Source organism: Limanda limanda, chromosome 12 (genome assembly GCF_963576545.1).
Source record: "Limanda limanda chromosome 12, fLimLim1.1, whole genome shotgun sequence".
Lineage (NCBI taxonomy): Eukaryota > Metazoa > Chordata > Actinopteri > Pleuronectiformes > Pleuronectidae > Limanda > Limanda limanda.
In genome coordinates this window covers 20,996,816-21,024,335 of record NC_083647.1, presented here as the reverse complement: position 1 = coordinate 21,024,335, position 27,520 = coordinate 20,996,816, and the positions used below count along the sequence as shown (strand labels likewise).

The 27,520-nt window shown below is 45.3% G+C and overlaps 1 protein-coding gene across 1 annotated transcript in view; it reads right to left on the bottom strand.

The window, feature by feature from the left end:
* LOC133016003 (ephrin-A2-like) overlaps positions 1–26,262 on the bottom strand; it is an 80,108-nt gene extending 53,846 nt beyond the window's left edge. Inside the window, exon 1 of the mRNA XM_061083299.1 lies at positions 26,141–26,262. Within this exon, the coding sequence (XP_060939282.1) occupies positions 26,141–26,244 (104 nt within the window). The 5' untranslated portion in view covers positions 26,245–26,262. The remainder of the gene's footprint in view (positions 1–26,140) is intronic.
* Positions 26,263–27,520: the final 1,258 nt, after the last annotated feature.

The following is a 27,520-nucleotide window of genomic DNA, read 5'->3' as shown; positions in this document are numbered from 1 at the left end:
TCTTTTCTCTCGTGTTTGACCCGTCTCCCTACATTTGCTCCTCTCCCCTCAGCTCCCACTCGTTTCCTTTCATCCTCTCCTCTCCTTCTCCCTCTCCTTATTCTACTTCTTCCCATCTCCCTGCATTTTCTCTTCTTTCTCCCTTTCTCTCCTTCTCTCTCCTTGTGTCCACATTTAGTCCTTCTCATCTCCTCTTGTCTCCTTTCCTTTGATTTCCTCCTTTCCTCATATTCCTCCTCTCCTCTCGTTTCCATTCGTCTCTTCTACTCACCCTCATCCTCTCCACTCGTTTCCATTCACCTCTTCCTCTTTTCCTCTCTTCCTCTCCTCATCCTTTCCTTTCCTCCTGTCCCCTCCTCATTATCATGTCTCCTCTCGTCTATCCTCTTCTCCTCTCATTCTCACACTCATTCTCCTCTCCTTTCCTTTCCTTTTCTCTCATCCTCTCCTCCTCTCCTCCTCTCCCCTCATCTCCCCTCGTTTCCTTTCATCCTCTCTTCTCTCTCTCCTTATTCTACTTCTTTCTCTCGCCTCTTCCCGTCTCCCTGTATTTTCTCTTCTTTCTCCCTTTCTCTCCTTGTGTCCACATTTAGTCCTTCTCCTCATATGTTAAACTTTCTCCTCTCCTCCTGTCTCCTTTCCTTTGATTTCCTCCTCTCCTCATATTCCTCCTCTCGTCTCGTTTCCATTCCTCTCTTCCTCTCCTCATCCTCACCCTCATTCTCTTCTTGTTTCCTTTCCTTTTCTCTACTCTTCCTCTCCTCATCCTTTCCTTTCCTCCTGTCCCCTCCTCATTATCATGTCTCCTCTCGTCTATCCTCCTCTCCTCACTCATTCTCCTCTCCTTTCCTTTCCTCTCCTTCTCTCATCCTTTCCTTTTCTCTCCTCCTCCTCTCCTCTCGTTCCCTTTCATCTCTTCCTCTCTTCCTCATGTCTCCTCTCCTCATCCTCACACTCATTCTCCTCTCCTTTCCTTTCCTCTCCTTCTCTCATCATTTCCCCTTCTACTCACCCTCATCCTGTCTTCTCGTTTCCATTCACCTCTTCCTCTCTTCCTCTCCTCATCCTTCCTTTCCTCCTGTCCCCTCCTCATTATCATGTCTCCTCTCGTCTATCCTCTTCTCCTCATCCTCACACTCATTCTCCTCTCCTCTCCTTCTCTCATCCTTTCCCTTTCTCTCCTCATCCTCTCCTCTCGTTTCCTCTCCCCTCCTCCCCTCCTCCTCTCCTCTCCTCTCATTTTAAGCGGAGCTACAACGGCAGCAGTGATTTAGCCTAAATGAGTTTGGAGACTTTTTTTTTAATCTAATCATCTCCCGTGTGTATTTCTTCTTCCTGCTCTGTCGGCAGTTTATCAGCCAATGAGCTGCAGCCGACTCCATCCCCGAATCCTCACTAAATCGTACAGTAGAGAGCATGAAGGTGCCTTTTTCTCCCTTTTCTCCTTTTTCTCCTTCTCAATTGAACCATCTCCCCAAGTCTCTCTTCCACCTCCTTCCTCCCCCCCACTCTGCTTGTTGTCCATTAGTGTGCAGGCAGTCTGCGGTCAGCTAAACTGTGCATGTAAAGCTCTGCTCTCGTTTAGCTTCCTCTCCTCCTGACACGGACTCAGCTGACTGTTCCCGATGCTCACTCACCCATTAGAGGGGAAAGGAGTTGATTCTCCCTCTTTCTCTTTTTGTCTCTGCATGTTCTCTCCTTCCCTGCCTGCCCTCACCAGAACATGTATTCTGGCACTTTCCTCCTCGCTCTCCCCTGCTCTTATCTTGTTCCCTCTCCGTGTTCTGGTGGCGTTCACCTCCTCTCTCCTCCATCTCCAGCGCTTTCTCCTTGTGTTGCTGTACATGTCCTCTCCATTACCCGGCTCTCCGCACCTATAGCTCCACCGTGTCTCTTTTCTCACCCGGCAGCTCTTTCCTATCATTTTGTACGTGCATCTGCAGAAGTGCTCGGATATTTAAAAAATACTGGAATAGCCTGGAAAAGTCGTGCATTCGAAATTTCACTTTGATGGAAGAAGCACAAAAGGATGAACAAGGGAATGTACTCGAGGCACTTTCAGACTGCAGGTCTTACTCAGTATCTGTCTTTACTTATACATCGACATTAGCATTTTAATACTGATGCAGGTCAAACTGGAGAATTCACAACTGACCCAGTTAAATGTTTGGTGGTTAAGTTGCATATGTATACGGCTCAGTGCATCTACTGGAGAAAACTGTTATTATTTTCTTATTATCCACTCACCGCATGAAAAGATATAAACCAACAATATATAAGAAAAGATATCTTTCCCCATTTCCCCAAATCCATTAGTTCCTCATGAAAATGCTTTCATTATAAATACTTTAGCTATTTTCATAAATCTCAAGTTTCCAATTGTTATATTTCCCTGTTTATATTGCATGTTTACTTATTTATTAGTTTTTTTAATGCGTTTTATTTTTACACTTTGCTGCTGTAACATGCTGCAAATTTCAAATCTCATCTCATCTCATCTTATCTTATATTGGATCCTCTTATCTTAACTTCTATGACCAGGTCACAATTGCAATCTTAAATTCCATCTTTTTAAATGTGCATTGGTTCTGGACTATTTTTTGCTGCGTATTAATAAACATTTAGTTTGTGATGAAGGATCTTGTCAGAATTATATTACTTTTTTTTTTTTTAACTGATGCTTTTCACGTCTACATCTCCTTAATTTGCTGCTGTAGCACAATGCTAATTTCCCCATTGTGGGACTAATTAAGGTTTATCTTATCTTATCTTAGTGCCAGCTGTGGCTCAGGAGATAGAGCGGGTCGTCCGCTAACCCCAAAAAGTCGATGGTTCGATTCCCGGCTTGTCTTCCTGTGCATTCTGAGGTGTCCTTGGGCAAGATGCTGAACCCCCAAATTGCCCCTGTGCAAACAAAGCTATTTCAAGATTTAAGGTTTTAGGGCTTAGAGGCTTTAAGATTAGACAAGTAGCACATTTATCATAGGATAAGTACATTTTCATAAATAGGTCACTAATACAAACCTCAGTTTAATTTCTGGTATTTAAATTGTGTATTTGTTGGGGACTATTTTCTGCTGCATTATATATATATACGTCTGAAACTGAATGTCCAACCGTGAGGCTTGTCGCTGTGTTTTTAATACTTTGAGTTTGCTTGTTACTTGTGTTACTTGTGTTACTTGTGTTACTTGTGTAATGTTGTGTTGTATTGTATTTTTGGGCACTGTGTGGTTTTCACTGATAGGACAGAAAGTGTTTAAACCAGGTCACACGGCAAACAACTCCAGCCTAAGTTCACAGATTTTATTTTTGCATTTTAATATTGACAGATTTATCCTTTAATCTGAAAAGTATCTAATTGATGATGTACATTTAGTTGAAATACTCCAAGTAAAACTACGTATGTATCTGAATGCAGTACTGACTGTACTTTCCCCCCCCGTGTAGCAGTCACCCATCCATCCACTCTTTTTCATCTCTCGCCCTGCTCTTCTTCACTTCCCTCTTCCTCCCTCCATCCATCCTCTCCCCTCCTTTGCACTTTACGCCCCTCTTCCCTCTTTCATCCCCTCTCTCTCTCTCTTTCCCTACCTCTCTCCTTCCTCCCACTCCCGTACCTCTCTCTCTCTCCCTCTTTCCTCCCCAGAGGGAATGAGTAAGTGTACGGTTGAGTGGAGAAGAGAGGTGGGTCCTGCCCTCCCAAATTCTATTTCAGAGAAACTCGAGCTCAGAGAAGCATGTCTGTCTTCAGAGAGCAAGCGCTGGCCTGCTTTTACAGTTTCGTAAGCGGCACACGGGAGCGCACGCCACCCGCAGATAAACACGAGTCCCAGAGCCAATAAACACGCCGAAGGAAAACAGACGTCAAACTGTATTTTGCCCACGCTTCCTTTCACCCTGCGTCCCGTAATGAAACATATAGAAAAGTCAGCAAGCGAGCGTTCCCACGCCTATACATGATTCATATCAATGTAAACACACGTGTGCACATGAACACACACACACGCGTGCACACACACTCAGATGACCCGTTCTTTCCGCGTTGCTGCTTTGGGTCTGTGAGTCTGTGTTCTGGGCCTGACGGGTAATGGCGGCGACACACACACACACACACACACACACACACACACACACACACACACACACACACACACACACACACACAGCAAAAGGAGCAGGGCTGGCAGAGAGGGTATGAATTATACATCCACCCTGTCTTTATGCATTAGATAGAAAAAAGAAGAGATGGGGGGAGAGAAGAGATGGAGGGAGAGGAGGAGAGAAATGGCAGCAAAGCAAGAAGGAGATGACGCGGCCCTGATACGTAACATGGAACCTTGTGATGGAGAGAGGAGGAGGAGGAGGAAGAGGTTACATCCGTTAAGTGTCTATCACCTTGACAAGTGCGGCCTTAACACTCACTCCGGCTTGTTTTGGGTGTGCATGTGTGTGTGTGTGTGTGTGTTTGTGTGTGTGTGTGTGTGTGTGTGTGTGTGTGTGTGTGTGTGTGTGTGTGTGTGTGTGTGTGTGTGTGTGTGTGTGTGTTGAGTGCAGGTCCACAGCTGGACGGTGGAATCGCTCCTAGCAACATTTTCTGCTGTTGCGATGCTCAGTGGTTCACAGTTCAAAGAGTTCTCTCCTCTGCAGCTGGAGGACGACTCAGGAGAGGGAGGTGCACACACACACACACACACACACACACACACACAGACACACACAAACCCACACACATACACACACACACACACACACAGAAACACCATCTTGGGACAAATTTTCATCTGTTTTTTTGCTTTACCTCCCAAAAGCGTCAACCTCGTTTCAGATTTGTCCGTTCGGTGGAAGCGAGCAAAGCTAAAGTGCTTTCGGAGACGTGAGCGAGAAACCTGCGTCTCACTGTGGGGGGGGGGGGGGGGGGGGGGAGGACCTGCTGCCTGTCACCGCTGTCAGGAGAAAACTCCTCACGTCTCTGAAGAGCCGGCGTCTTGAGAATAAACAACATATTTTTCAGATTGAGAGTTGTCCAGGATTCTCTGGCAGTTACTGTGATACGAGCTGGTTTTTTTATTTCTTTTTTTCTGATGCTTTAGATCCTTGTTTTTCTAATTCAGTTTATCTTTTGATCTTATTTTTCTTTTTTTGTTCACTTCATGTTTGCTTCATCAGTTTGTTTTGAGAGATGAGAGGAGCTTTTATCCCTTTTTTCTATCCACTTCATGAAATATTTTATGTATGACAGATTAGTTTAGATCCACAAATGCACTTTAGAGTAAATTTTACTGTAAATTCCAGATGTGGGTCAAACTCCCCTGGCTTCACAGGTTGTTCAATTTAATAAGAATAAGAATATGTTGGTTAAACTTCATCTCACATTTTCCGTCTCGTGATGTTTAGTTTAGTTTCATCCACTTCACTCATTGTTTTGTTTTTGGTTTTGTTTCCTGACTTGAGGTGAAGTGTTTATTCAACAATCTTCACAAAGTTAATCTTCAATCCTGAATCTCTCGTCTGTCAGATGCTGTTTTCGCTGCCATGACAAGAGACCCGACTAAACCTGAACAGGTTTCAGGGGAATTGAGCGAAAACAAAAAAAGAAGAGAAAAGACAGATGAATAAACCAGTGGAAACCAGCAGGGAGGACGGACAAAGCAAAATTGAGAGACTCTCGGCTTTGATGCCCGTTTTTTATTCTGAAGGACTTCACACTCCTGCTTCTTGCTTGGATTTTGCACGACACACAAACCTGCTGCTGTGAAACAAGAAGAAGACGGTTTGTTGATCATGTTTATGCAGTTGTGTCCCAACATGGTAACAAGAGGCTGGTTTTCAATTCTGCAGTGAATTTAGATCCATTTATAAATCAGCATCTATATAAATAAGAATCGTCATGGGTTTATTGTGATCTCCCTGCAGTTCTCATGCATGCTCTGCACACACTCCCTCAGCGTGTGCACAGGCAAATACACAACTACAGCAAGTGTGTGTACATCCATGCAAACACACACTCACACACACATTCACATTTGAATGACTTCTTGACTTCCACATTTTCACAGAGACGTAATATCATTGAGGGTGGAAGTGGCTGAGTGTGTTTTTTTATCCCAACTCACACAATAGAAGTAAAGCGTGAATCACAAAAGAGGAAAAGTAGATATCATGAGAGACAAATGGTGTTTAGTTAAAAAAAAGGGAACAAAAAACTCAGAGTGGCTCGCAGACAGTACGACGGCTGAGGCGTGACACACAAGTGCAAACACAACCACAACACAACCGCACAAAAAGGAAACACAACAAAAATGAATGTGAGAAAAATTTAAATTAAATGTTGTGGCTTTTGTAGTTTTTCTTGTCACTTTAGCATTTGTGGTGTTGCTTTTGCAGCTGGGTTAGTTGTCACTTTTAAATGTGTTGTAGTTTTTGCGGTTGTGTTGAGACCTCTGTAGTTGTGCGGTCACATTTGTATTCATGTTGTGGCTTTTGTGGTTGTGTTATTTGTCAAGTTTGCATGTGTGTTGTGGTTTTTGCTATTGAATTGCGGCCTCTGTAGTTGTGTTGTCACATTTGCATTTGTGTTGTGGCTTTTGCGGTTGTGTTGTGTGGTCTCTAGTTGTGTTAGGGCCTCTGTAGTTGTGTTGTTACGTTTGCATTTGTGTTGTGGCTTTTGCGGTTGTGTTGTTGACTCTCTAGTTGTGTTAAGGCCTCTGTAGTTGTGTTGTTACGTCTGCATTCGCGTTGTAACTTTTGCATTAGTGTTTCAGCTCCTGTGCTTGTACTTGTGAGACGTATCGACCCTGCACTCAAACAAGGTTACACAAACAGTGCCCCCTTCACATCCAACCCCTCAATAACAGAGAGAGACAGTAACTTCTGAAGCCGGATTCGAACCCCCCGACCCCCCCCCAGCAGTGCGGCTTCGGGCTGTGCGCCCGGCATGAAACACCTCCACACAGGAAGCTCTGATCTGCGGCGGCTGCCCGGAGCTATTTGAACTGGATCAGCCCAGAACTTTTTTCCGGCGTTGCCTTTTGCGAGAATTATATTCTGCTCATAACGTGAGAGTCCCAGGGGCGAATCATTAGGATGCAGACGGCAGCAGTCGGCCGGTATCACCGCCGAGAGACACCCAGGACAGAGTCATCAACAGAGGAGGCGCTGCCGAGAGCCGGAGCCTCTTCCTCATTACTGGCTCCGAGTTGTTTGCTAAGTAGCTCCCCAGATGCTGTGGTAAGAGTGTGTTTAGGGCCAGGCGACAAAGAGGCCCTCTAAATAAAAGACCAGTCACTGACACACATGGCCTATTTGTTCCCACTTTACAGGGACGGAGGTGAACACTGGATTTATTATCCTGTCACCACAAAAACCCACTCGCACTAATAGGAGCTCCACCAGCCGTTTTCTTGTGGAGGGGAAATGTGTGACCAGTATAAAAATGTTCCATCCTTAACTCCATCTGCAGGAAACTCCAAATATAATAAGGGACATTTATTCTCCTCTGTTCCAATTCATGGACATTCAGAATTTTAAATAAGGCAGATTTCTGGATGATTTGTCACAGATTTTTTAAACTTTGATTTCTGCCTGATCTCTCAACAAACATCTCTATTACCAGGTGAAAAATGAAACTGCAAACGTTTTAACCTACTTAACTTGCAGAGTGAAACATTATCAAAACCAAAGCTTAGGCCATTAGTGATTATCTTTCTGTAATAACTCCGATATATATAATAAAACAAACAATATACTTTATAAGAAGAGGACCGAAGGAAACAACTTTACACTAACAGGGAAAATGCTACTTTCTTGTGAAGAATCTGTGTCTGTTTATAATCAGAATTATTAAACTCTATCAGATCTGGATGAGTTCAAATTTTAAACATGGTTAAGTTTGAACTGTTCACAGTCACTTCAGGGTGAGGAATTCTGAGATTCCATCACTGACACTGACCATTAGCTACTAGGAGAAGCAGAAACGGCACATAAAGTGAAGCCAAATCAGTTTGATCGCCCCCTGGTGGCTGGCTGCAGTATAGGTAATAAACCTAGCCTTCTCCATGTTAGTACATGGGCTATGGATCAAATAAAAAAAAGTTAAAAGTGCACACCAAATAAATTTTAGGTAGCTCTTATCACACTGATGTTCATGGTTCCAGTAAGTTTGGTTTTAATTTGTTATTTGATGCTATAAAAACAAGGTGAAACATCCTGATTGGTCGAGCACGTGCATCAACAGGACCTTGATACTGTGGAACCACTCCCACGATCAAACTAAGCTCCCCAACGTTCCCATTACAGACTTCACAGTCACTACATCCCAGTATCTTCCTGCAGACTTGATGTTCCTCTGCTTCGACAGGTGTTTTCACTCAGTGTCTTTTCAGAGTGTGAGTTATCAAACCAACATCACAGACGCACAGACTCACTCACAGTCTGGTCTTTTTTATTCCCCTGTGCATGATTTTATTTTAAATATCATCTAACACCTATCCAGCACAGAATCCTTCTCACCTCCACCCACAGCTGACTAGACTGACCAACCGTTACACAACTGCAGTCAGGGTGTTGTGCGACAAACTCTGTGCAGGAACACACAGGATTGTTTAGTTGAGGGAGTGAAAAATTAAAAGGGGTCATCAGTTCTGTTTTGCCTGCACAGAGCAGCTGACGTGTTCATGTAGGTTTAAGTGTCTGTAGTGTAACATCAAAGAGCATTTTGAGTGACTATCAGCTCCAGGCCCATGAGAAAGATCAGGTTCAAACACACACACACACTCAAACACACACAAATACACACTCACAGATGCTTGATCAGTCACGAGCATGCATAGTCAATTACACACATTCCCACAAGTGAACACGTGCCTGCTGTACAAAGTCCTGCACATGTTCCAGTATCAGCCGCACGCAAATACACAGTTTGTGGCCTGTGTCTGATCTGCTCCCACCTCTCCGATCAATAATTCATTGATCCCGTCTTCAATAATGTTCCTAATCAAACTTTCATGCGACGTGATGACTGCGCCGGAGTGATTTTATTTGCGAGAAATTAGAAGAAGAAGAAGACGTGGCGAGATCACAGTGTGCGAGTACTGCAGCACGATGAGGAGGAGGCCACCTGCAGGAGGTGAGGAGCGAGCGAGGAGGTGTGGACGGGTCTGGAGGTTCTACAGGGGAAGGAGTTAGCGAGATGAGGAGGAGGAGGCCACCTGCAGGAGGTGAGGAGCGAGCGAGGAGATGTGGACGGGTCCGGTGATTCTACAGGGGAGGAGTTAGCGAGATGAGGAGGAGGAGGCCACCTGCAGGAGGTGAGGAGCGAGCGAGGAGGCGTGGACGGGTCAGGTGGTTCTGCAGGGGAGGAGTTAGTGAGATGAGGAGGAGACAACAGGGATAGAAGAGAGGAGAGAGGACAGAGGACAGAGGACAGAGGACAGTGGAGAGAGGAGAGAGGACAGAGGACAGAGGACAGAGGACAGAGGACAGAGGACAGAGGACAGAGGAGAGAGGAGAGCGGAGAGAGGAGAGAGGAGAGAGGAGAGAGGAGAGAGGAGACAGGAGAGAGGAGAGAGGAGAGAGGAGAGAGGAGAGAGGAGAGAGTAGAGAGGAGAGAGGAGAGAGGACAGAGGAGAGAGGAGAGAGGACAGAGGACAGAGGACAGAGGACAGAGGACAGAGGACAGATGAGAGAGGACAGAGGAGAGAGGAGAGAGGAGAGAGGACAGAGGAGAAAGGAGAAAGGAGAGAGGAGAGAGGAGAGAGGAGACAGGAGAGAGGAGAGAGGAGAGAGGAGAGAGTAGAGAGGAGAGAGGAGAGAGGAGAGAGGAGAGAGGAGAGAGGGCAGAGGACAGAGGACAGAGGACAGAGGACAGAGGACAGAGGACAGATGAGAGAGGACAGAGGAGAGAGGAGAGAGGAGAGAGGAGAGAGGACAGAGGACAGAGGACAGAGGACAGAGCTTTGTGTAGCAGAGACACTGGGATCCACACTGGGAGCAAACTGGGAGAAGGAAGATATGAAATGAAGAAGAGGTGGAGGGTTATAAATGGGGAACAACTTAACAGAGGTGAAACGAGTGGCGGGGGAGGGATAATAGCGCTCAAGCACACAGGCTCACACAGGACCAACCGCACACAGACACACTCACCTGTACAGACACACACACTCGGGGTCATTCATCAACGCCATTCGCCGATTCATAGAGCGGCGAGGAAGCTCCAGTTTAACAGGATCCAACATGGCAGCCGCCGAAGACGCTTGTTGTGCTTGTTTTGAGTCGGTTGACCCATTTTAGATCAACAAAACATCAATAACGCTTTCCTCAGCACACACACAACACACACACACACACACACACACACACACACACAACACACACACACACACGGTGAGAGTGTATAAACCGCCCGTCTCCCAACTCTGGGCGAGAGGAAGTCAGCGCGGGTGTTTGAAGTGAGTCTGATCAAACAGAGAGTATGCAGCACCACCGGCAGACGCCACAGCTCATAGTCCTCACTGCACCAGAGACAGGAAGACACGCCTCCTGTCAATTCTATCTCTCTTCCTCCCCCCCACTCGTCTCTCACGCTCTTCTTTTTCATCCTCAGCTGCACTTTTTCCACCGGCTCACCTCTTCCTGGGATTCCGTGTCCATCCCCCCCCCCCCCCCCCCCCTCTCTCTCTCTCTCTCTCTCTCTCCCTCTCCCTCTCCCTCTCTCTCTCTTTCACTCTATCTTCCGTCTCTCTTTCTCTGTCTCTTTCTCCACACTTTTTTTCAAATCTCAAAATTGCTTCAAAATTGCTCTCTCTCTCTCTCTCTCTCTCTCTCTCTCTCTCTCTCTCTCTCTCTCTCTCTCTCTCTCTCTCTCTCTGTCTCTCCCTCTCCCACTCCATCTCTCTCTGTCTTTCACTCTATCTTCCTTCTCTCTCTCTCTGTCTCTCTCTCCACACTTTTTTTCAAATTTCAAAATTGCTTCAAAATTGCTCTCTCTCTCTCTCTCTCTCTCTCTCTCTCTCTCTCTTTCACTCTATCTGCCTTCTCTCTCTCTCTGTCTCTCTCTCCACACTTTTTTTCAAATTTCAAAATTGCATCGTTGCTTGCTTTACATTTTACATTTTATCCTCTTGTTTCATAACACCTCCTCATCTAAAAAAAAGCCATATTTCACATTCGGCAAATATAATTCACCATTGTGCGCCAACTATAAATAAATCTTTTTCCATTCCTTCCTTCCTTCCTTCTATACCTGTCTGTGGCTGCACCTGAGGCTCTGGGATGATTGGTGCCACACGTCAGCCACTTGTGTCCGTGCACATCCACAGTGTGAGGAATAAAACAGAAAGAGAAAAGTGCAGACAGCCGCAGTTTCTGTCGGAGCCGTGTTTGTTCAGAGGCTGAAACCTCCTCTAAGGGAGCTGGCTCCTCTATGCAGCAGCAGCTATGAAGGATGTCAACACAAAGCTCGGAGAAGAACAGAGGCCTCCTGCAGCCTCCTGTAGTAATCAGGGATGAGAGGACCGAGCGGAGGAAGGGAAAAAAGGAAGAAGCCGAAAGAAGAGGAGCTTCAGAACTACACATGAGGTGAGGACAATTTGCCAGCCTTTGATTAGGCTCTTCAAACTGGTGTAAGGATCTTTTTTCCCACCCATCACACACTCCTGAGCCACATATAACAGGCACAGAACTACCAAGACACACACTGACAGCCGCACACACACACACAACACAATGAGGTGTGGACACAATGGAAGAAATGTACAATCTGCCGCCTCATTTGTAACATCACACTCCTGTGCGTCTGCGTGAGGAAGCTGGAGGTGACGCCTCAGAGAACCAAGACGTCTCCTCGTTTCCCATTTCCGTTCCAAGAGAAAACTAATAAAGTTCCTACATCTCATCTCTCCTTCGTCATTTTCTATAGAGACGGAGAAGAAGAATCTTAATGGAGTGATCTCCTCTCGCAAAACTCCAGGGAGAGAAAGAAGGGAGAGTTATGGGGGAGATGGGGGAGGAGGAGGGAGGAGGAAGGACAGCACAGAGGTGGAAACTCATAATGAGCTTTCATCATTGTGAGTTATCTCCAAACTCTTTGATAATCATAATATCTTTGACATCATCATCATCATCTCCTCCTCCTCCTCCTCCTCCTCCTCCTCCTCCTCCTCCTCCTCCTCCTCCTCCTCCTCCTCCTCCTCCTCCTCCTCCTCCTCCTCCTCATCAATATCATGTCTTTCAGCATCAGCAACATACCCACCTCTATCCTCATCTTCATCATCATATGATCATACCCTTCATTTCCATTTCTATCCTCATCTTCATCATCATATGATCATACCCTTCATTTCCATTTCTATCCTCATCTTCATCATCATATGATCACATTAATTATGTTCATCATTTCCATCTGTATCCTCATCTTCATCATCATATCATCATACCCATCATTTCCTCCTCTATCCTCATCTTCATCATCATATCATCATACCCATCATTTCCATCTATATCCTCATCTTCATCATCATATGATCCCATTAATTGTGTTCATCATTTCCACCTCCATCCTCATCTTCATCATCATATCATCATACCCATCATTTCCATCTGTATCCTCATCTTCATCATCATATCCTCATACCCATCATTTCCATCTGTATTCTCATCTTCATCATCATATCATCATACCCATCATTTCCATGTCTATCCTTATCTTCATCATCATATCCTCATACCCATCATTTCCATCTGTATCCTCATCTTCATCATCATATGATAATACCCATCATTTCCATGTCTATCCTTATCTTCATCATCATATGATCACATTAATATGTTCATCATTTCCACTTCTATCCTCCTCTTCATCATCATAGGATCATACCCATCATTTCCTCCTCTATCCTCCTCTTCATCATCCCAGCAGTCACTGTCACACAACATGGACCCGTCACTGTTAATCATCAGTGATTAAAAACGGTTATGACGATGATTCCAAATGTCTCATCAGGTTTTTTGGACACAAACTTCTGTTTTGTTGATGATGTGCGATCATCATTACATCATCATCATTACATCATCATCATTACACCATCATCATTACCATTAATATAATCAGCATCACATGAAACCATTAAACATGGCAATCATCGTCCCCATCTTCATCATCGCTGTCATCACCCTCATCAGAATTATAATCACCGTCGTTACCCCCCCCCCCCGCTGCTTTCATCACCGTCGTCTTCAGAAACATTATCAGCATCATCGTCATGATTTTGTTTGTGTAAATAACATTAAGGACGTCGAGGACTGTTCGGGCCATTGGACATATTCATCAGGCTGCTCCTGCCCCCCCCCTCTCGGCCCGGTGCTTTAAAATGCAGATGGCCGAGAACAACCTTTGTAAAAAAGGTCTTTTGTCCCGGAGGCTGTCAGCGTCCTCCGCAACTCCAGATGAACTATTGCAACTCCGGAGCACTGAATGGATCTGCACCTGTCCCGGAGCCGTGATGTATGAGGTGCAGAGTTTCTAATTTATGTTGACTCTGTCCGAAGACAAGCTTTTTTTAACCTGGATTTCGGCAATAATAATGATTCTCTAGCCTCAATAACAAATCTCACATCTGCAGACATACGTTCATTCTCACTCTTTAGTTTGGAATCACCTTCAGCACGACCTCGCCTGAAGGAGTCATGTTTTCACAGCAATTTATGCGAAAAGTACTACACAGATCTCCATTCAGTCTGGTAAATGGATGTGACTTGGGTCAAGAATGAAGGCATTACATTTTGCGTGGATCCAACTCAATTTTTGGTGAGGATGTGGATTAAAAACATTCAAATTCAATTAAATACACAATCATTTACACCATGTTCATTGCCTTAGTGTCCTCTGATATCCTACTGAGGATAACTGTGGACATTTAGGTTAAAAGCACAGTGTGAATGACACCATTCCGATTTGAATGTCAGGGGTTACGGACACTTGGACGACACCACAGAAGCAGCATGGAGGCATTTGATGTGTTTTTCTAGGTTATTTTTTACGTTTGAGGAATTGTTCAATATTTACTTCTATTGTATTGCATTTGGCTGCAACGCTGTTTACCCCTGAAACTCCAAAAGAGTTTTGTGAACTCAGACACTTCACCCACCACCTCCATCGGCACAGTGGTGAGGAGATAATGTGGGAACTTCCATTTGTCGGTGTTGCTTCAACAAAATCACATTATCCGTCCACTTCCTCTTCACCTTTATATTCCTATGAGAGCCAGACGATCATGTGCAGGATGGTTTTTCCCTGGCGGAGGTTCATGCACTCTGCTGAGTGCATTCTGGTTTCACAGGGATCAATATCATCACCGCCGTCATCATCGCCTGCTCCCGTGCTCCCTATCTGGAGGCACATCAGATTAGTGGCCAGTTTTCTAATATAAAGCCCTCTGAGTCGGGCTGAGCCCAGGATTAGACCTGAGGTGAGGATTATTCTGCAGGTAATAAGGAAAATTGCAGCTCCGATAAAATTACACACGCGCCGAAGCAGAAGGTGGCGTGCACGCGGGAACCCGGGAGTCGTGTAGGAATCAGAGGGGCCGAGTTAGTCAGCACCCTCGGAATGAAGTAGCGACAAAATCCTGGCAGCGCTGGAGCATCTGTTGTTTCTGCCTTATTATGTCCCATTAGCGTGGTGTAAAATGAGGGGTTTGTTTACGGCGCCCCGGCTCTGGATGGAATCAAGGTAGCTGGCTGAGAATCCCTCCGTTTCCCTCTGCCTTGTCTGATGGATTACAATGCAAATGACTCACTCCATCCTTCCTTTGTTTGACTCACTCCTGCTGTTTGAAAATCTACTGGGGATTTTTTTGTTTTGTTTTTCTGGACAAAGATGAAAAGAGGATTTTTTCGTGGTTCCTCCCACACATGCACGTGATGTGTGTGAGTCTCATAACGCTGGTGTTCAGGATGACAAGGAGAAAAATAATGTGTCATAGAGGGGCGGAAATTTTCCTGTAAATTTCCAGAAACTTTCCGGAAACTTTCCACGGGTATATTAAGCTCGGGAATTTTAGGAATTTTGAAAAAAAAAAAAACTATGCAAATGAAACACTGAGCAATAAAAACATCATTCAAAACACTATTTTAAATGTATCTATTTATATCTCTGGCATTGCATTAGTGTTTTTTTACAAACTTTTTTCTCATCTTATTCTACAGAACAATGCCACGTGCACTATCTCATGTGTGGAGACATTTCACCCCATCCAATGTAGAAGCAAATACTGTGCAAAGACCTTTGTTAAGAATGACACAACGATGCAGAAGCATATAGTCAAGTGCCCAATGTTTCCTCAGGGCTCAAATCAGCCCATGACAAAACAAAATGTTTATATTTATGTCTGTATATGACAAGGTAAATACAGTTAGTATAAATTAACCACAACATTTCCAGTTTATTCCCATTAATTCCTGTTAATTCCTGTTAATTCCCGTATATTCCCGTTAATTTGCATGGAAAGTTTCCAACTTTGAATATTCCCGGAATTTTGCAACCCTAGTCATAAAACACGGGTCCAACAATTATCAGGATGAACGTAGTTGCCAAAATCATTTGTTAAACGAGTAAATAATTAAAGAGCTGGAGACTCTCAGCATGAAAGTTACCAGGTCAGCTGTTAATTGAATTGAGTCCGACGGCTTGAGGGAAATAAACACAGAGATGGGGGGGGGGTGGGGCATCTTTCCACCTCTTCAGCGCATCATCTCTTTTTTAAATGCCAGCTTTCTTATTGTAAAACGCTGTGAGTGCCAGAGGGCATCTTAGACGTTGGCTGAGGCTCCACGCTAAAGGCCAATGTCTCCCCTGTAATACCAGCCCCCCCGACACCCACCTGCTGGGACCATCCACCCGAGCTGCTGTTAGCTGCTTCCTCTCCACCGCTGCACGTTCGCCTGACTCATACCTCCAGAAGTAATGTGCCTTTGCCTCCTTTCCTCTCACCGCCGCTGATTCTCTCCACTTTCACTCTCTTCTCTCTTTTTCCACCTAATTTCTCTCTCCTCCCTTCATTTCGCTCTGAAGCTGCCACGAGCCCTCGTCTTGTTTTAAAAGGAAAAAGAAATAAAGAAATGGTCTCGTCTTTGTCGTACACTCAACTTTTTGTCCTTCTTCATATTAATCCCTCAAGCAGATCTCTCTATTTCCCCTTCACATTTTTTTTCTGTCTTTTTTTTTTGTCGTGTCTTGGGGCCAAAGCAACGCCTCGGCCAGACAATAGTGTTATGTGTTATTATCCGCCTGCAGCTGGTTCTATATGAGGACTGAGCAGCTCGGGGTCCCATCAGAGTCCCACACTGAACCGAAGACGAGTCCTATTCCTTTGCTCGGCCGACACAATCAGCCCAAGCAGCAGCGACCTGAGGAGGAGTATTAGAGAGGAGCAGAAACAAGGATGGAGCAGGAATGACAAAGCCCATTGTGTATCGAGTGCAGCCTGGCATCTTTCATATTCCGGGCTGGTATCTGGCTATTTTGTCCGTTCTTATTCATGCTTTCATCCCTTCATCCCGGCTGCTGGCCTCTCCGGCTCCTCTTAACACCCCCGGCTCACTCGCTGACTGACTTTATCTCCTGGCGGCGAAAAACCTTTTCTCTTTCTCTCTCCATTAAAAACATCGACTCCCCGGGAGCTCCCCAGGTTGTTTCCGAGCGCTTGCATCATCGCCGCCATCGCTGCCACAGTCGTTCACATCAACAAACCTCATTAGCGTGGGGGGGATAGCAACAGAAGCAGCAGCGTCGGATCTGTCCTCGAATCTTTCAACCTGCTCCTCCGCGTGAACAACCCAAAGTTGAGTAAACATTTCGTGTCACATTACAGATTCGTGGCCATGCTGCTGACATACTAAACAGATCATTACCCTCCTGTGGGCAGATCAGATGATGATGATGTTGTGCAGCGTGCACAGACACTCCAGGGCAGGATGGGAGACGGGGGCACCTTCCTGTGAAAGATGCATTGGAGAGGTCTGGTTTCATTGCCTCTGGGCGGAGATGTTCTTTAGGATGAACCCACGACCGGGATTATGATTCAGAGCCACAACCGTTAACAACAGAAAGAACAAAACCTTTCATCTTTAAAAATGAGGTGAGAATATTTGAGATAATGTCACCGCCGCAGAGGAATAAAAATCAAGGGGCTGGAGAGATTCTTCCAGTTCTAACAGATAAATGACACATGAGTGGCGGAAGAAAATCAGAACAGGAGCCGGGTTGAGGTCGGCTTGTTAGGAAGATGTAAAGATCAAGTGACACGGGAGAAAGAGAAGAGAGATCAAAAGGTCCTCTTAATAAAAGATACAGAACATAAGTAATTTACAAGCTGATTTTTACGCAGTCATTTTTAAAATTGTGCAATAAGCAGTTTGATTTTATATGTCTTGTCTGCGATTTGTCCAAACTAAGAGCAGAAATCTGTGAAACTGTGTTTTCACTGGGATTCAACTTGAAAAATAACATTTAACCCAGTTTATTTGAGAGTGGTTGACAACTAAAGGTTAAGTCTAGGACTGCGACCAGTTTTTCTTCACAATAAAATATTCTGCACGTTATATTTTTGGTCTGTAGAATAAAAGGGAAAGCACTAAAAGGCTCGTCAATTTCACCCATGATCGCACGTTGTTGTCCTCAAACTGTTCCTTCTCACAACAAACATTCGGGCTTGTCATCGCAGGGAACGCACATTCGCAATTAATCACATCACCGACGCCGTGCCGGTGACCCAGCATGCACTGGGAGTCTGAATCTGGAACCAGCGCATGCAATGCAACCGTCATTAATGTAATCAGCGGTGGAAAAGTCAATACGTCTGCTCTAAAAAAACAAACAAAGTCGATTGCTTCTGCTGTTTAACCGGGCGTCACAACCAAAACACAAAGATTTTCAATTCTCAGTAATGTAAAACTGCTAATTGACCTGAGTGCCGTGAAATGTTGACACGCTTCGAATCCATCTGACAAACAATCGAATGCTCTCCCGGATAATTTATACAAACTTCGGTCAACTCGTATAATTTGGTGCAGCGCCATCATGAGGCCAAAACTCTAATTTGTCCGGCACTTTGGTTTATGTCTGAATAAATCAGTGTTTGGTGGCAATCAACAAATGTTAAACTGAGATGAAGCCCTTGGTAAATACTGTTGTTCATTATAATCCTTCAACAAAGACGTCATTACCGTTATTTCTTCTTTTCTCCGATTAGCTCACTGTATTATATACCAACCAACTGTTCATCCCTTTACTGGCTATACTAGCCCCATGCACGGACTTTACCACTACATATTCTTATATATTTATATATTTATATATGTATATATTTTTGTTGTTTTATATATATATATATATATTTTAGTGTACTTTCCACTCCAGCAGCACAATAACACTTCCCTACTGGACACTGACACAATCACATCATTGCATTCCATTCCTGTATCTGTATATATATTCTCCGTATGTGATTTTTGTATTTATGTCAGTGAGGTGTTTAAGTGTTAACTGTATAAGCTACTGGATGATCTGAATTTCCCTTTGGGATTAATAAAGTATCCATCTATCTATCTTTATAATCCTCTATACAGAAGTACCTACATAGTGAAGCAGTGAATAGTGATTCTAGGTTCAGGAAAAGGAGCTAAAGGTGCAGCTTTACAGAGCCGCAGCATATTTTTACTATTGGTTGTTCAATTAGATAAAAAGTTCAGTTATTAAATTAACTCTTAACTCTTTTTTACATTAACAGAACCCGACTGAATGTGGTTGAATTGTCTGTTACGTGTTCTTGGTTTATTTGTTGATGAGATCATTAAAAAAACATTTGTCTGGTTTGTAACTTGACAAATGAGACTTTTCCAAAACGTGCCGATATCCAAATTGTTTCTGTGTTTCCTGGATCTGAAGGTCAGGGGTCAGCGGTGCTGGTGTGTGTGTGTGTTTGTTCACTGCACTGAACACACACACGTGTCGGCTCTGTTCACACGATCCATACGTGATCAAACTCACAGAGACCACACGTCAAATGTTCACTTTTTGACTTTCACCCTGTAACTAAAGGAATTGGCAGTGCATTTAACATCAGCAGACAAACTGTTCCACCCTAATGCGTCTGAATATTCACATGACCTCCTCCTGCCAATCAACCGCATTGAATCCGCTGATGACTAAGATCAGCCACACTCCATCTCCTTACGCAACCGTCTCTCCTGCTGAGCTCGGAGAAATAATTTGCGAGGCAGGAGCTCCGACTTTAATTACTCCGACTATCATATTTAGCTCAGTGTGAGCAGCTCTGGATCCGGCGGATCACTCCTGAGACCCGCGTCTCTCATGGAGAGCTGCAGCACGGCTGATATTTAACACAAACACAGACACCGCTCTGTTCCTGTAGGTCACAGCAAGAACATGTAAACTGATGTAGCTCGGCTTTCTGCGTGTGTACTCAGAGACGGAGTTTGCCTGAGGCCGCGTGGACAGAGAGAGGTCCTTTACAAAGAAAACATGCTAAGCACATATCCCGACGGAACAAGAGAGAGAGGGAGGGAGGGGGAGGTGGTGATACGAGAGAAGAGAGATAAGGGCAGAGTGGAAGATGAGAGCTTGATAAGGAGGAAGAAAAGAGAGGGGATGGAGGGAAGGAGAGCTGGAGTGGGTGGTGGTGGTGGTGGTGGTGGTGGTGGTGTAAGATGGATTTAACCCAGGGGCAGGTTTGAGTCTGACAAACTGTCAACTGAGAGAGGGGGACTACACGTCTACATGTAAATGGGATGCAAATCTGTGTGTGTGTGTGCGTGTGTTTGTGTATGTGTGTGTGTGTGTAGTTGGGCCGGGGAAGTGCTAGTGACTACACACATAACTCTGCGCCACAGGGGACACAACAGAAAGACGGAAGGACTCCTGGTGTGCTCCAGTGTGTGTGTGTGTGTGGATACGTGTGCATGAACATGTGTGTACATATGAAGTGTGTATGTGGGTGCTCGGTGTATAAGATACTTCTCCTTGTGTGTGTGTGTGTGTGTGTGTGTGTGTGTGTGTGTGTGTGTGTGTGTGTGTCTCCAAGGAGATGGATTCTGTCCCACAGAATGAGTGTCGTCAACCATCAGCGCTTCCCACTGACACGGAGTTCCTCAAAGACACAGAGATGAAGCGAAGGAGCGATGGAGGAACAAAGGAGAAAAGGAAAAGAAAGTCTTTTGAAGGATAAACCGTGGGATTAGATAAGGTGCTCCTTCTGGACCATTGAACCAGTGAGAGCTTGTGTGTGTGTGTGTGTGTGTGTGTGTGTGAGTGAGTCTGAGCGTGTGTTGTGTGTGTGGGTGCAGAGGCGGGGGGGGGGAAGAAACCATTGCTCTGAGCACATTAGCTGCTCGGGGTGAACAAAGCCCCTCACCTGAAAGCTTTAAGAGCCAGAAGGGTCCCCAATGTGTGTGTGTGTGTGTGTGTGTGTGTGTGTGTGTGTGTGTGTGTGCGTGCGTGCCCATGCAGTTTGTGTGCCAGCCAGCAAGTGGAAAAAGGGGTTTTACCCAACAGACAGCCAGTCTGGGTGTCCGAGCATATCAGTGTGTGCACGTTCGTCTCCCCTGTATCTAGCTTCCACTGACTGTGTGTGTGTGTGTGTGTGTGTGTGTGTGTGTGTGTGTGTGTGTGTGTGTGTGTGTGTGTGTGTGTGTGTGTGTGTGTGTGTGTGTGTGTGTGTGTGTGCACAGCTGTGAGTAAATAGATAAATGCAGGCTGCCTAACCATGTATTCAGCAGACAGCCATTCTGGTTGTATGCAATTGTGTGTGTGAGCTTGTGACCCAAATCTGGCTGCGACTGGTGTGTGTGTGTTTGTGTGTGTGTGTGTGTGTGTGTGTATGTGTGTGTGTGTCTGTGTGCGATTCTCCTGTATTCCTGTCTGCATGTGACAGAAATCCCTTTATGTGGGCCTGGGAGATTTCCAGATCCTGCTCCAGTGTCGCACTATTGTTGTGATAATGTGTGTTACGGTACTTTGTTCCTGTGCGGCTCCACGTATCTCATCGCACCAGGAGGACGGACAACACTACTCGAGTGTGTGTGTGTGTGAGTTCTTCCCCCCCGCCGTGACCAGGAGCGGCCGGAGCTGTTTGAATTGGATTATCTAATATATTTTCTATTATCCTGCGAGACCTTGAAAGAGATCGGGTTGTCGGGAGCCCGGCCGCTTGATACAAAAAGGGGTTTGGCCAATTTGTAGCGTGCCTCCTCCCTCCAGCACGAACATTTGTTTAACTCATTTGATTCATCTTGACTTATCCAGGTTAGTCTCATTGAGATCAAGGCGCTGCTGCCGACGCACCGACAGCACCATTAATTAGCAGGTAAAGAGAAAACACAATTAAAACACACAAACCCACGAACAGCCTACAGGAGAAAAGTGGAGCAGGAGGGGACTGTGTCGGGACAAGAGAGGACAGAGACAGACGTCACCCGGAACCATTTTAAAAAACATCACCGGCAGTGGGAGATATGGAGCAACAGTGTCCACAGCCCCGGTGAAATGTCAATTTGTGAAAGGTCAGTTCACCCAGAATTCTCCACCTCTCCCAAAGTTGTTCTGTCACATTGGAAGGGGGGCGGAGGGGAGGGGGGACGGGTATATAATTTCGATGTGGTGGCGACGGAAAAAACGTTGAAAAATTCATGTAAGTTTCACCCTGGGACGACTTTGAGAGCAGGTAGCTCTAATAGAGGTTTGGAGATTTGTGGGAGTAACCGCGACGATGTCTCTGCAGTTAGAAACATTTCAAATGTCTGTTTCTCAGTCCAGACAAGATTAAATCTACCCCACATTCATTTTTGAAAATATGGATAAATACCTCCAAACTAGAATAGAGGCTCACACCTCCAGCTGTCCTCTGATGAAACCACATTTAGATCCAAGGGTTTTTTATTTGGATGTGATTTGTCTGCTGCTGCAAAAAGGAAATTTCCCCTGAGTGGGATCAATAAGGTTTTATCGCATCTTAACTTCTACACACTCATAAATAAAAGTCCCCAAATTGTGTAAGATTTTTTTCATCATGATCTGTAAATCACTTTCTGAGAAATCAAGGAAAATGCTGAAAACCACTGTATCTCATTTAAGAAAATAATAAAAATATTCCCTGCACGAAAATGTGATGTGTTCTTCATTGACCTAATTGGCCTCCTTCCACCTAGTGGTGAAAAAACACCTGCAGGTTTTGTGTAATCCTGAAAACTAACAGACAAACACACAACCTGCTTGGCGGAGATGAAAATCACAACTATGGCTCGATACACACATCTGGGACGACTTTGAGAGCAGGTAGCTCTAATAGAGGTTCGGAGATTTGTGGGAGTAACCGGGACGATGTCTCCGCAGTTAGAAACATTTCAAATGTCTGTTTTTCAGTCCAGACAAGATTAAATCTACCCCACATTCATTTTTGAAAATATGGATAAATACCTCCAAACTAGAATAGAGGCTCACACCTCCAGCTGTCCTCTGATGAAACCACATTTAGATCCAAGGGTTTTTTATTTGGATGTGATTTGTCTGCTGCCGCAAAAAGGAAATTTCCCTTGAGTGGGATCAATAAGGTTTTATCGCATCTTAACTTCTACACACTCATAAATAAAAGTCCCCAAATTGTGTAATTTTTTTTTCATCATGATCCGTGAATCACTTTCTAAGAAATCAAGGAGAAATGCTGAAAACCACCTTATCTCATTTAAGAAAGTAATAAAAATATTCCCTGCATGAAAATGTGATGTGTTCTTCATTGACCCAATTGGCCTCCTTCCACCTAGTGGTGAAAAAACACCTGCAGTTTTTGTGTAATCCTGAAAACTAACAGACAAACACACAACCAGCTTGGCAGAGATGAAAATCACCACAATGGCTCGATACACACATCTGGGGCAAAGAATAAAAAATGCAACGCTTTCGTAATTTAGATTAATTTACACTTTTAAAAAATCTGCAAGCCCAGAAAATGCTTGACAGAGCGTTTAGAATAAAACACAGCTCCAGGTGAGAAAAGCAAAACACTGCAGAGCCGCATCATAATTCACAAAGAAGAACTTTCCCACACACGTATTGATTTGATTCATCATTAATATAAAAGATATCGAGTGCGGCAGCTCTGAAAAATAAGGTTTACATTTGAAATCAGCTTGTTTATATAAAACGGATCGATGGAATAATCAAGTGACTGAGGAATCGTCCTCGCGGATCTCTCACTGCAGCGCTCTCTGCTTGTGTTGAGGAGAAGTCAGATTGAAAGTAGAGCTGCAGTAACAATAACCAGCTTGATCCCTGGCACCATTTCAGAAAAAGTTCCCTCCACTGGGTTGTGACTCATCGCTTCCTGCAGTCCTCCATCCGTCCATTCTCTGTTTTTCGGAGACACACAGTTTACCGCCCGGCGCCCGAGAAGCAGCGGGTGATTATCACTTCTGCGAATTCCAAGTCGGCACTCGTGACCTTGCAGAGAGAACGCCCTTGTCGAGCCCGAGTTGGCGGGAACAAGTTCTGGTGGACACGGGCAACGAGTCCTGACGGCTCAACACAAGCTGTGTGCGCTCGGTGTTGTGTGTTCGATCCAGACGCACAGATGTTCACTCTCACAGGTTTCGGTGTCACTTTGCTTCCTCAGTTTGGATGAGATGCATTATTACTGTGGTTTGGTCTCCGAGCTTGTCTGCAGTGATCCGTGACTAAATCGTCCTGTTACTAAAAAGACGAGTGAGACCTCTTACATTTTATTTTCGCGTTGGAAACAACCTACGCGAAATTTTCAAATGAAAATACGTTCAGAGAGAATGAAAATTATAGGATCGTGTGCGATGATGGTTTACTGCACCGGCAAAATGGAAACATACCCAGAGTCATTTACTTATGTATTGTCGTATGTTGTTATTTTTTGTTTTAATATTGGAGGAAATTGGATTTTGTAATATATTTGAATGACTGTTTGAATTATGAAATTGGTTGAATGTTTTGTAAATTTGCCGATTAAATATAATGTATAAAAACTGTATGTGTCAATTACTGTCTTGCAATTGTAAGGGGAAACGATCTTTCTAACAAACGCCCAGGATAAAAAAATGATATTAATGATATTTTTATTCATATGCGTAAATCAGTAGGGCTTTTACTTTTTTAAATATTTTCCGTTATTTGAGTGCATTTGTTGATTGCTACTAATTTTGTTGCACCATGCATCTATATTCTGACCCCGAGCTTGGGAAACACAAAAACAAGCTCCACACTGAAAACCCACAATCTGATAATACTTTTTAGATTTTGAATTAATTATTTCTTCTACCCAATAAATTAGCAATAACCCTTGAGGTTGTTTACCAGATTGTGCGACTACTTCTCTCTCTCTCACACTGTTTGACGACTTGTCCGTGAAAACAGTTGCACAATTTAAGCGAAAAACATTCGTAAATAAAATCGACACTGTAAAAAAAACAAACATTTCCCTGTAAATTTAACAAGGACGGTTTTTCGATGTCCGTCTCCTCCTCTCCTCCTTTCACCCGTCTCTCACACCACTCGCCATAATCCTCAAAGTTTGCAAAGAGAATTAGGTTTAGATTAAAGTCAGAGGATGAATGTTGTCAGCGGCGGGTTCCTAGCCAGTACAGCGGGAGCGAGTTGTGTGTGAGTGAGTTGTGCGTGAGCGAGTTGTGCGAGAGCGAGTTGTGCGTGAGCGAGTTGTGCGTGAGCGAGTTGTGTGTGAGCGAGTTGTGTGTGTGAGCGAGTGCAGGAAAACGACGCAGCGTGAGCAATGGCGGTGCCAGCGTCTAACGGGGGGGAACAAACCTCACCAGGGCTCCAGAGCTCAGATTCATGGCTTTAGTAGCAATGCATTTTTGATGCGGCTTCTTTCTGCTTCAACTTCTCTGTATGATGCTGACGGAATAACAGCGCCCCCCCGCAACCAGCCACATACAGTAGCCTAAATGTGCCATGTGATGTCTGCACCGTGTAGGTCCTTGTGCATATGTGTGTGTATGTGTGTGTGTGTGTGTGTGTGATGAGGCACAGAGAAACCAAAAAGACCGAAAGAGAGAACGAGACGTCGAGAAAGGGAGAGAATGTTCCCCCTTGCCTGTTAAATATTTGAGAAGCCTTCTGTGGAGGAGTGATGCAGTCAGAGACGGGCCTGTTAGCTCAGTGTGTGTGTTTGTGTGTGTGTGTGTGTGTGTGTGTGTCTGTGTGTGTGTGTGTGTGTGGTTGATGGAGAGAGAGAGGGAGAGAGACAGACCCGTTAGTTTAGACTAATTCAGCAGTGAGCCAGGGAGAGGGAGCACTGTTTATTTATCTACCTGCGAGAGAGGGAGGACAAAAACAAGAGGAGAGAGAGAGAGAGAGACTGAGAGAAAGAGGACGGGTGAGAAAGCCAGAGCGAAAGGGAGAAAGTGAGGGAGGGAGAGAGAGCGAGTCAGAAAGAGGGAGGCAGACCAGGTTGTCACAAACCATTAGACAGACGGACCAAGTGTGCTCTGCCCCATGTCAATGAGAGGCCTGGCTACAAACGACCCTGTGTGTGTTCCTGTGTGTGTCCATGCACACGCATGTATTGTGTGTTTAACGTTGTGTGTGTGTGTGTGTGTGTGTGCGGCTATTTGTTTGTTTGCTTGCTTTTGTGTGTTAAGGATCTGATTTTTGCACAAATGCTTGTAATTGACAGGGAAATAAAGGCACTGGAATTATGAAAGACAGGTTAACGCTCTTTGTGTGTTTGTTTGTGATTGTGTGTGTGTGTGTGTGCGAGAATGAGAGTGAGAGAGGGAGAGAGAGATAGACAGAGAGAGAGAGGGGGGGGTAAATCTCTAGACATTGATGGGGAGAGGAGGCAAGATGCCCTCATTGTCTTCAACAAAAGGTTCCCTGTGCCACAGGACAAAATATCCAGAGTGCATGAACAGTATACACACTTGAACACACTCTTCCACTTGAATGCATCTGTGTGTGTGTGTGTGTGTGTGTGTGTGTGTGTGTGTGTGTGACCCTGCAAACACAATATTCAGCCCAAACAGGAAGTAAAAGGCAAAGAAAAGCAGAGATAGAGGTTAACAAACAGCCACAGCTTCCGGGACTCACTTGGGGTTGGAGCTGTTCCAGTAGACCGCGTGTCGGTCGAAGATGATCTTCTCCTCCGCCCACACGGAGACCCAGGACAGGACGCTCAGCACCAGCACCTCCATCACACCCCTCCGCCCGAGCTGGCACCACATCATAGACCTCCAGGGGGGGGGGGGAGGACGACCTCTCTCTATACCCGGGATCAGGCTTTCAATGCACCGCTGCTGCTGCTGCTCCTGCAGAGGAAGAGGAAGAGGAAGGAGGAGGAGGAGGAGGAGAAATCCTCTCTAGATCATCAATGTCCGTCTGCGCGTCTTTGGACAAACCGCGTCATGGATCGTTTCTCCTGGTTGATGGGAGTTCCGATGGACCCCTGTGGTGCTTCAGGTCATACTGGACGAATTGGAATCCACTTTCAAAACTTGGTCCTGCTCAGAATTCTGGATCCACATGTTAGAGACGAGGAAGCTGCGTGTGCGTCTCCTGGGAAAGGTTCCGAAACTTTTCTCCCATTACGCACTGGCCGCAGGAGATGGATGCGCTATGGGTCAGACCCAGACCCAGACCCAGACCTAGACCCAGACCCAGACCCCCCAATCACCTCCCAGAGCTCATCCGAGGTCTGTGATTCTGTCTTTACTCATCAACAGACACGAAACAGCGTCCGGACAAGCCGTCATACTTGTGCACCCACAATTCGTGTGGAGCCAGACGCACACTTTGGTTCGCTCCTATACAAAAACAAATCTCTTCACTGCACAAAAACTAGGTCCACTGGAGGGTTTCTTCTCCTTCTTCTTCATGCATTTGGAGGAAATACATCCCACGCATGCGATCACACGCTCCTTTTGCGATATCCTCCTGCAGCTTCTCCTCCTGCAGCTTCTCCTCCTGCAGCTTCTCCTCCTGCAGCTCCTCCACCTGGTGCCACCGGCTCTCCTCCACTTCTCTCTCCGTGCGTAAACGCTGCTTTAATCCCAACGTGCTCCGGTGCGACCTCCACCGACGGCGGCAACAAACGCTCTCCTGCAGCCTGGTTCTGTGCAGCCTAAGTAGCCCCCACCCCCTCCTGTCTCTCTCTCTCCTTCCCTCTCGCTCCCATATCTCTCTCTCTCTCTTTCTTTCTGTTCTTTCTGCGCGGGCGGGGTCTGTAGCTGTGCCGTGCTGTGCCGTGCCGAGCTGCGACGCGCTCCCTCCGGGGACGCATGGGGCTTGGCTGACTCACTGCGTCCTGCTGATGCTCAACTTGGAAGTGCATGGTGGAGGGAACCGTGCAACTCAATTAAACATGTGTCCTTGTATTTTTAGAAAGTGGACTCAAGCTTTTTATTTTATTGCGACGGGAATTAAGAATATGCGCAATCAGAGGACGTGTTTTCCTCTTGTTCCAAGGAGTTC